This window comes from Polyodon spathula, chromosome 14 (genome assembly GCF_017654505.1).
Source record: "Polyodon spathula isolate WHYD16114869_AA chromosome 14, ASM1765450v1, whole genome shotgun sequence".
Classification (NCBI taxonomy): domain Eukaryota; kingdom Metazoa; phylum Chordata; class Actinopteri; order Acipenseriformes; family Polyodontidae; genus Polyodon; species Polyodon spathula.
This window is the reverse complement of record NC_054547.1, coordinates 37,505,935-37,517,230: the sequence shown is the minus strand read 5'-3', so window position 1 is coordinate 37,517,230 and position 11,296 is coordinate 37,505,935. Positions and strand designations below refer to the sequence as shown.

General features: G+C 41.1%; 1 protein-coding gene across 1 annotated transcript; it reads left to right on the top strand.

Moving 5' to 3' along the window:
- Positions 1-5,814: 5,814 nt before the first annotated feature.
- On the top strand, positions 5,815-10,380 carry LOC121326744 (UDP-GlcNAc:betaGal beta-1,3-N-acetylglucosaminyltransferase 7-like). The gene is made up of 2 exons (XM_041270191.1): positions 5,815-6,014; positions 9,125-10,380. Coding segments are annotated over exons 1-2 (1,209 nt in total). The 5' UTR covers positions 5,815-6,012; the 3' UTR covers positions 10,332-10,380.
- Positions 10,381-11,296: the final 916 nt, after the last annotated feature.

The following is an 11,296-nucleotide window of genomic DNA, read 5'->3' as shown; positions in this document are numbered from 1 at the left end:
GCCAAAAGCATACTGTTTTCAGACATGGCTGCAAGGAGATGTCAAGGTTACTGTGCTGGTAGGCATTCGCTTGCATGTGTTGTGTGTCCTCAGCAACTTGCAAAGTGACTCAGCTCAATAAACGTTTATCTTGGCAGAAAATGGAACGGAGATTTTCTTAAAAGTTAAGAGCCCAATTTTTTAATGTTTTACTGCCAGTTGTTATTGCTAATTACAATTGTAAAACAAAAAAAAAAAAGCAATTTCAGAAGACTAACAAGGCCTGAATTGCGAGTCCGAGGATTGTTTTCTGGTGTGTTAACTTCACTGTGTGATTCTTCATTTTGTACTTTCTACAAATTATTCTTTTAATGTGCAAAACGACTTCTAGTTTGTGCAATCCTCGGCCACAGGCTTCTACCAAACATCTTTTATAAAAGGCCAGCTCTGCTAAAGAAAAGGTTTTAACATGTTTTATTGGATCTAACCCAAGTTTATTAGCAAAACCTTCTGTATATGACACGTTGTTTTTCTCATCGGAATTAAATCACATCCTGTTGCTGGGTTCCTTCGTGTGTTCTTTAAATAACCTCTCCACTGTGGAAGAGTGATGAAAACACCTGGGCATTAAACTATACTGCAGGGCTAACAATAAACAGAGAAAGTTACCAGGGAAGGCAAGAGAGGTTGAGTGGGTGGTATGGGGTGGGCAGGAACTTGGACTTTAATGTATTTTTTAACCTCTTTACATGGTTGTGTAATTTGGATCATCTGGGTTAAGTCTGTTTCATTGGAAACTTGTGGCAGTAAAGTGCAGAAGCTGTATGTGCAGAGACATAAACCATCCCTAATGTGTGGCTGTATAAGTGCCTTGGAAGAATGGAAGGTATATTACTGGCTTGGTGAGTAGACCGGCTGGGATTTGGGGTCAGCAGATTGCTATAAAACACTACAAGCTGCTAATGCGTTCCATCAGTTCCAGGGAAATGCACTGACACTCGGGAAACTGAAATATTTTACTAAGTGAACTGGACAGGCAGGCAGACACATTTCTGCACTAGCACTCACAGCAGGGAGATCCCATCATTGATCATTGATGCCAATCGTGCTTTTCAAAGCCCAAAGGCTGGTGGGCGTAAGAAGCCATAATCATTTTTAAACTGGACAATAATCCAATTGTACTGTGCATCATCATGCCAGGAAGTCAGGTGAACACGGTCAATACAAGTCACAGTCAAATCTGTGTGGAGCTGTTTAATAGTGTGTTAGAAGGGCTGCCATGGCAATTGTTCAATAAATTACAATGCTAGAGAGAAAGAAATGGGGGTTATATATGGCTTTCTTTAATACTTTCTACCCAGTCTCCGTGGTTTTTAAGGACAATCTGTAGAAACCTATAACACCATTCGCACAACTCAACAGGTAAAATGTTTTCTTTTTCTCATCTAGACCCACAGATAGATGCATTGACACTCGCACAGCATTCATATTTTTTTATAAACACAATGTTGTGTGAATGCATCAATGTCAGCACAATGCAAGGAAACAGGCTTTGCTGTGAGTCTGCAGAACGGGATGTGGACAACGACAAACACAGCTGCCCGTGGCACAGAATCCCAACCGTCTGACCAGGTGCGATCCTTACCCCTGCACTGCACATTGTTCCGATACGAAGGGATGTCAGGAAGTACAGAGTATTCCTGTTCCAGTAAATAGAAACAAAATACAGGATTCCTTTAAAAATAACACTATCACTTGTAAACAGGTTGCACCAAAAGAAACTCACTTTGCATGTCCACCAAAGTCTCTGGCATACCTAAGGATGAGTGGTGCTCGTACACACTGTAGTGTGCACGACTTGCTGTTAGGTTGCATACCACCATGCTACCTATTCATTTTAGAGCTTCAGCTCTCTCTGTCTCTCCTCTGCTCCGTGGAAGTCGTCAACATGAGACAAGCCGGGCACCGTGCCTGAGGGACAGGACTGTTTATTATTTGGATGATCTGTCTTAAATTTCTCAGAAATTCCGCAGAGATACTGGCCAGTATTGTTAGGAAATCGAAGATGCTCTTATCTGCCCTCGCCCTCCCCACCCCCGCCCTAATCTTTGTGGAGCAGAGCAATCTTCCCCTAATAATGGGCTCCACTGCAGTGTTCAAAGTCACCTGGAACAATGACTCTCATGCCAGAGGTTCAGTGATTCCATTTTTATTTTCCCTCTCTATTTCCTGGCTGCCTCTGGTATGACATTGATTAAACATTGCTTTAAAAGTGAAAAAGAACTTCAAGCCATGTCTCAAACAAAACCTTATTTTAAACAAGTTTATGAACAGGGTCCTCAAGCCCTCCTTCATACAAACAAACCATAAAAAAGAAACACAGGCTGTATTGCTGGCTGTTCAATATTTGCTCAAAAATCTTGTCCCTGAAGCCCCCTCCCCCCCTCCTCCTCCGCCTCTCCCAGGAACGCTCTAAACAGACTGCATGTCAGCAGTAATGTCATTGTCTGAAATGCATATCGAGATCCAGACAAGGTAAGATAAAGGATTAGTCCTGTCCAGGGGCACGAACTGTAGTGTCTGTCGTGACCTCTTATTCATTAAGATCAATGTGGGGCGCGTGTTTCTTCCTGTGGGCTTTCCTGGTCAGCTGGTACAGCCCAGTTAGTAGCTGTCATGTATACACACGCCAGGGTCTCGTTTACCATGAACGTGTAGTTAAAAGGGTATTGGACACAACATAGCCCAGGAGCACGTGGCTATATTAAAGCAAAGTTAAATAGCGGCCATGAGCAATTAAGGGTTTTGCTATGAAGTCGGAATTAAAGATATTGAAGGCCCCGATACGTTTATTTTTAGTTCTACAATAAAACCCCTGAATGTTAAGGCACAGATAGTCTATATTTCTTCCGCACCCCCAGCACCCCTAGTTCCAGCGCCCTTGCCTAGAAACATTCGTCTTCTGTTGTTGGTGCCCCTTGGTTTTGTTAGCGCTGTAGTAGTTTCTATATTGGCTGTGGCACATCTGCAATTTGTAAGGAACTGGTGTAGTGTTATTTTCAGGTACATGGTAAGAAGTGGTACCCAGCGACTGCGCTTGCTAGGGTGTGTCTAAACAATGCCTAAACAACTTCCATTAAGAAAGCAAGGAATATCCTATTCAAATCTGGTACGTTATGCTGTTTTCATCTTTTACATCTTTTTAAATTGAATCTATCATATCTTACAGTCTTTTAACACCACTGTTAATGTAACTTATCATATTTTTCCACCATTAAGAAAATAGTATACAAATATTATTTTTTTTATTTTATTTATTTATTTATTTATTTTACTTGTGCAACTTTGTGTGGACTTCTTTTTAGAAAAAAAAAATGATTTTCTGTTTCCAGTTTAGGTTTGCAAAAAAATTATGTATAATTAATGGCAAATGAACCTCTGTTTGACAATAGGAAAACACCCGTCAGATCGCAATTGATTGCACCTGTACCAAAATATGACAGGGTACCACTTTCAACGTGAGCGTGTACCACCTTCTGACATTACACGGGTCAGGTACCGCATTCTGACAATGTACCACTTTCTAACACGGCACCGGTTAGGCAGGAGCAGTTTTAACACCTTTGTCTTTATAATGACGAGCAGAGGAGTATGCTTTCGTTCACTTCAAGTTAAACGAATCAGTAATTATTTACAAACGTAAACATTTTTCATATATTCCACTTGATTTTAAGCACACACCTCAACCTTTAGAGAATGAATAATAATAACGAAATTGTGTCGCCCAAACAAGTCTAAGTGGTGAAATCTCTGAGCGTTCATAGGACCCCTGCTTACAGGAGACAGCTTGAACTTGAGGTGTAGGACGCACGAAGAAAATTGATAAAGATGCAATTTTGAAAGATAGGTTACATTTGCATTGTGCAGTGGTCTGGTAGCTCTCCAACACACACACACACACACACACACACACACTAAAACAAGGAGTCAGAAAAGTGTAATCTAAAAAAAAGTGTAATCTAAAAAAAAGTGTAATCTAAAAAAAAAAATAAATAAAAAGCAATACATTCTTCAATAGTTTTATTGTACCAACCACAAAAACATGATTTAATTTTTGGAATCGTTTTTAAATGTAATCTCTGAATTTGTTTAGTTTTTGTATTTATTTAATTGAATTTAATGAATCACCTTTGCAGAGTAAATCGAAACGTAATTCCCACAGGGAGTCTACAGGTGAGTCAAAACTGCTTCTGCATCTGCCTATTTGTTTTTACTTTATATGGGGATGGGGGGGGGATTACATCCTCGTGGACTGGAAGAGAGTTTATATATCCATATATGAGGTCGCCATGAATGAAAGGGTTAATAAACTGAACTACAGATTGAGGGCCAGGATTCATAAAAAAATAATTTAAAAACACACACACACATATATATATATATATATATATATATATATATATATATATATATATATATATATATATATATATATATATTAATGTGTGTGTTTAAATAACGTTATGTGAAGACTAACTCTCTTATGAACATGCGTTTCTCGTGGCTCGCCGCCTGTTTTCACTAGCTGCCCACTGAACGAGGCAGTGTGGTGCTCAAGTCATAGGCCCACGCTTTCCCCAGTGACTGAACAGCATATAAAAGACTGCGCTGTGTGCCAAGGGGCTGCGCCATGAAAAGACGCTGTGTTCATCGTTCCAGCGCAGGAGCGGCATGCACAGAAACCGGTCCGCAGGGTAATCGGGAGCACGTCTCTACAAACTGCAGGATACACATGGCCAGGAAGGGATAGCTGGAATTCCACAGGAAATAGGGAGAGAAAAAATACCCTCTGTTTCTGGTAGTTAAGTGAAACTGGATTACTAACTGGCCAATACAGCAGTGTGTAGGACCTGACCAAAGTACAAATTGTCCCAGCTATTAAACAGGGCGTGTAGGGTTTACGTTGAGAAGCACGGCTGAGAGGTCCTGTCGTTCAAAGTGTACAGTAGAATCTCCTTTCACTAACATAAGAGACTGAGTGAACTGCACATACCTATTGTATGTATATTGCAATTGGCAATATTGAGATTTTAACTGGCATCCCTCACGTCTTATAAGAAACTATTTTCAAAGCCTTTGCTCCATTCTTCAATAAACACCTAATTCATCTTACAAAACCACATCACAACGATTAAACTGTACGTTTCAAGTCCTCGTCAGCGCTCTCAAAGTGCTTTGTTTCTTATTTTGTAACATTAACATGTTTCTGTTCTTCTTTCAAAAATACAGGACTTAATTAAATAATGGAGGAAGCGCTTTGAAAATATGGCCGAAGTTGCGTTGACAAACGTTTCGCATTTCCTTCGTCTGAGTGTTGTTCTATAAGTTTTGATGCATGAACCAAAATCATACTGCAGCTGTAATGTCAGAATTCGGTCCTGTGATAGTACCTGCAAAGTTGCAACCCTAAACGTCATTTGGGCACGTCCGCGTGGAGGTGTCCATTCAATCGTCCATCTGTGTCAATATATATATATATATATATATATATATATATATATATATATATATATATATATATATATATATATATAACTTTGAGTCAGGAGGCGGGGGTACACTTACCAGAAACGAGCTTCCAGTCGTACAAAGGTCAGCAGGTTTAAAGGTCCCGGAGTCAGTGTCAGTGTGTGTGTGTGTGTGTGTGTGTGTGTGTGTGTGTGTGTGTGTGTGTGGTGTGTGTGTGTGTGTGTGTGTGTGTGTGTGTGTGTGTGTGTGTGTGTGTGTGTGTGTGTGTGTGTGTGTGTGTGTGTGTGTGTGTGTGTGTGTGTGTGAAGCGGTGCGTTGATCAGAGGGCGGTGTGCGCACTTCAGTGGAGAGATACACACTTTGGCAACGCATTTGATTCTAGGAGCTCAAGCAGCGCGCAACGGGGTCGCTTCCGAAGCAGTCAGAGATTCGAGTCCGTCCGAAAGATCGCCGTTTCATTTTCGTAACTGTATTATATTTCCAATACAGTATCGTTTAAAAAAAATGTAAGTATAGATTTCTGCGCGTGTTTCACCTCGATGTGTGTGTGCCATTGTGTGTTTTTTCAACGAGTGCGTATTTATTTTTATTTTTTTTATCAAGTGTTACTGGGGTACAGAATCAGTAATACGTTTTGTTTTCCGTATTTTATTTATTATTTAGTGCCTTTCCAAAAAAGCACAACTATTGTTGAAGAATCCATGTATTCTCAATGGGGTAGTTCTTCTTGCTAACAGATGCAGTAATAAAAGCCGCCGTAACGCAGAGTGATGTGCATTCTGTCTCTAGTGAGAGAAACACCTATAAACAAAATTGTTTGATCGGGACCCTGCATTGATCATTTAAAAAAACGATGGAGAGAAACTATAACGTGGCTGCCTACAAGACAGAGCTTTATTGAACATCTAGGGTATTTCTATCCCAGCTGTGGCAGCGCCATTCAAGTTACATTTTAAACTTGACTTCTCTTTTATTATATATAAGGTTTAACAATATATATCATACAGCATGCAAACTGTCTGTTCTGTGTGTTTGCAGCCCATATACTTCTTGTAAATGCGTTGTTTACTCCACTGCTGTGTACATTTTAAATAGTCTATCGATAGATAGATAGATTCACAGCAGTGGTGTGTATTTTATGTGAAAAAGACCTTGTTCCCTTGTTACGTGCATATTATACACGAATTTATGTTGCTTGCGATTTGGATCCATGTACAAAAAAAGCCCTGTTTCGCCGGAGATGTGTCAGCCCCTATGATCTGTTAATCATTGCAGTAAGAACACTGGCGTGCGTATTTAACGTATTCTTCCTTACTGGCATAACCAAATGCCGCACCATATAATAAATTGCTGCACAATAGAAATGTCAAGGTGTTGAAACTGTCATTTATATTTTTCAGATAAAGGTGCAGGCGAGATAGTTACATTTCCTAAGGGAATACGATAGAGGCTGTATTGAGATTAAAAATTCAATTTGCTGCTGTGATTTCTACGAAAACTAATTTAACGTTATTAAATTGCATTTTAACTGCATTCTTTTTACTTACATATTTGCATGTGGGTCAGTGGTTGCCATCGCTCCAGGAAGTGGAGCTGGATGAGTTATTGTATTCACTAGCCAGGAGGGGGACTGGGGGGAATGGTTGTTGGCAGAGATTATTGTCAGGGGAGCCTACAAGCCTGCCTGTCTGGGTAGGGGTTACTGTAGATCAGCAGGACTACTGAGGCAGCACTGCATTTATTTATTTATTTTAAATAAATAGCTAAATGAGTCAAAGTGAGGGCTATAGAATGTGAACAAAATACTTTTAAAATTATGTATAAATTAGAAAAATATACTTTTAATGTGAAGCACTACACAGTATCTCACAGCTCTGAAACACTGCACAGTATCTCACAGCTCTGAAACACTGCACAGTATCTCACAGCTCTGAAACACTGCACAGTATCTCACAGCTCTGAAACACTGCACAGTATCTCACAGCTCTGAAACACTGCACAGTATCTCACAGCTCTGACAGCTCTGAAACACTGCACAGTATCTCACAGCTCTGAAACACTGCACAGTATCTCACAGCTCTGAAACACTGCACAGTATCTCACAGCTCTGTGAAACACTGCACAGTATCTCACAGCTCTGAAACACTGCACAGTATCTCACAGCTCTGAAACACTGCACAGTATCTCACAGCTCTGCACTGCACAGTATCTCACAGCTCTGAAACACTGCACAGTATCTCACAGCTCTGAAACACTGCACAGTATCTCACAGCTCTGAAACACTGCACAGTATCTCACAGCTCTGAAACACACAGTATCTCACAGCTCTGCACACAGTATCTCACAGCTCTGAAACACTGCACAGTATCTCACAGCTCTGAAACACTGCACAGTATCTCACAGCTCTGAAACACTGCACAGTATCTCACAGCTCTGAAACACTGCACAGTATCTCACAGCTCTGCACTGCACAGTATCTCACAGCTCTGAAACACTGCACAGTATCTCACAGCTCTGAAACACTGCACAGTATCTCACAGCTCTGACAGTATCACAGCTCTGCACACAGTATCTCACAGCTCTGAAACACTGCACAGTATCTCACAGCTCTGAAACACTGCACAGTATCTCACAGCTCTGAAACACTGCACAGTATCTCACAGCTCTGAAACACTGCACAGTATCTCACAGCTCTGCACTGCACAGTATCTCACAGCTCTGAAACACTGCACAGTATCTCACAGCTCTGAAACACTGCACAGTATCTCACAGCTCTGTGAAACACTGCACAGTATCTCACAGCTCTGAAACACTGCACAGTATCTCACAGCTCTGAAACACTGCACAGTATCTCACAGCTCTGAAACACTGCACAGTATCTCACAGCTCTGCACTGCACAGTATCTCACAGCTCTGAAACACTGCACAGTATCTCACAGCTCTGAAACACTGCACAGTATCTCACAGCTCTGAAACACTGCACAGTATCTCACAGCTCTGTGAAACACTGCACAGTATCTCACAGCTCTGAAACACTGCACAGTATCTCACAGCTCTGAAACACTGCACAGTATCTCACAGCTCTGAAACACTGCACAGTATCTCACAGCTCTGAAACACTGCACAGTATATCATAGCTCTCTTCCAGCTGCTGTGACTATTGTAACCAAGAAAGATTTATTGAAATACAGTCACACCTGTTCCAAAGAGGTAATGTATTCACAAAGGTTCATCAGTCTCCCATGTTAAATCGCATATAAAATAGAACATTTAAAAAAACAGGGCTAAACATTAAAAGCAGGCTTTTGAAAGTCATTGTGCTATGGAAGAGTGTCATGTTTTGCTTGGGAAACACCTCTCTATCACACATAAATAGGTCAAACATAGCAGAGGTGATGTAAGGTTTTTGGTAACCTGACCTTTAGCGGATATTCTCATTGTACCCACTACAGGCTGTTTAATTCTTTTGTCTAAGAAAAGAAAAGAAAACCTGAATGGAATGCAGGGAGCTGGAAATAATGTCTGAAGGACGCATTGGTTACGCTGTAGTAAGCATGTGGCTAATTTATTGAGGCGATTTAAATATTTTCATTTTCTTTTTTTTTTTAACTTTTAGGTTGAGCACCAGAGAACGATGGAATATCTGCAAAAGTGTGTGCGTGATGTCTTTCATCATCGTGGCGACTCTGACCATCGCGCAAAGGGGCACCACCACCAGCGGAGACCATCTTCCAATGCAGCTTTCACAGGGAGAGCTCAAAACCCAGAAGCGAAACGCCCTCCCCGGGGGGCACAACTTCTGGAAACAAAAGAAACACGAGGCTACCACCGAAGAAGCCACAGTGACCTACGACAGACCCCAGAGCCGAACTTGGGATGTGACCACCACCAACTGCACTGCCAACTTGAACTTCACCCACATGGAGTGGTTTGGTGGCCTGGAGTCTAATTTTAAGCAGTTTCTCTTCTACAGACACTGCAGATATTTCCCCATGGTCATCAACCACCCCGAGAAGTGCAGTGGAGACGTCTACCTCTTGATTGTCATCAAGTCCATCATAACGCAGCACGACCGCAGGGAGGTCATCAGGAAGACCTGGGGCAAGGAGATGGAGGTCAACGGCAATAAGGTCAAGACCTTGTTCCTCCTGGGGGCCGCCTCCAAGGAGGGTGAGCAAGCCAATCACCAGAAGCTCCTGGAGTATGAAGACTACATCTACGGCGACATCCTGCAATGGGACTTCATGGATAGCTTCTTCAATCTCACTCTGAAAGAGGTCCACTTCTTGAAATGGTTTTCCACCTACTGCGAAAACGTGCAGTACATATTCAAAGGCGATGACGACGTTTTCGTCAACACAGAGAACATCATGGAGTTTCTGGATGGTAGCAAGGTTACAAATCTGTTTGTTGGGGACGTGCTGTACAGGGCAAAACCCATTAGAAAGAAGGACAATAAATATTACATCCCCCATGCCCTGTATAATAAAACACACTACCCACCCTATGCTGGGGGAGGGGGATTTCTGATGGGCGGGCATGTGGCTAGAAAATTATATGGAGCTTCGGAAACCTTGGATCTCTATCCCATTGATGACGTCTTCCTTGGAATGTGTCTGGAAGTTCTGCATGTGACTCCTGTCAAGCACGACGGCTTCAAAACCTTTGGGATTGTGAAGAACAAGAACAGCAAAATGAACAGAGAACCTTGCTTTTTCAAAAGCTTAATAGTGATCCACAAGCTGCTCCCTCCAGAACTCATGCACATGTGGAGTCTGGTCAAGAGAAACCTTGTTTGCTCACGGAAAATAGAGGTTTTATAGCCGTCTGGATGCTTTACAAGCAGCAGGAGTCTAGGGGACTGACTGCACTGTGAAAAACTCTTTATATTTGAGCCGACTCAAAGATAAGTACTCCGTCTATGGAGGAGAACACATGGACATTTGAATTATTTAATGTATGTACTGTACTGTCAGGGTTACATCCCTGTGTGGGCCAGCTTTGTTTTGTTTTTTTTAGTCATTATTTTATTTAGGTGACAGAATCTGGGTAGGCATAAAAAGACCAAATAGCCGAATGCACATCCCATACTGGTCCATACCGACAGGTATGCAGTAAAGAATGTACAGTTTACTACCCAAGGGGAAGTCATGAGCCAAAAGGGGAAAACATTTTATATCCAACCGAAAATAAATATACAGACTCTGTCCCCTTACTGGATGGATAGGATCTCTACATCTTTACAATGGGGAGGAATACCCCGCCTCCAATGCTGCAGAGTGTTTGTCCAGGAAAGCTTGTCACTTTAAGTAGCGTCGTTAGTAATGATATACAAAATCTTTTTTTATAGATTTCAGATGGGATGCTCCCCAAGCATGTGCAGATCTTCTTCTCAAAGGGAGCAGTTTGAAGTGTCTCTACCTCACAAGGCGTCATTCATATGGTCTCAGCAATTAAACGTGTCCCTGCTTTTCAGAACCAACACGCTAGAAGTAAAATAGTTTTATGAGAAGTGTCCTTAAGAAATCAGTGACATTTATAAAATAATAATAATAATAATAATAATAATAATAATAATGCAAAAAAAAACGTTCTTATATATATATATATATATATATATAGATGATATATATATATATATATATATATATATATATATATATATATACTGAGCATCAAAAGAAACTTATCACTTATATTTGGATAAATTTCACTAGATGTGATCGTTCTCGAGCAGGTGAAGTGACTTTTTATTGTGCTGAACAATTGACATCATGAAGATGCTGCA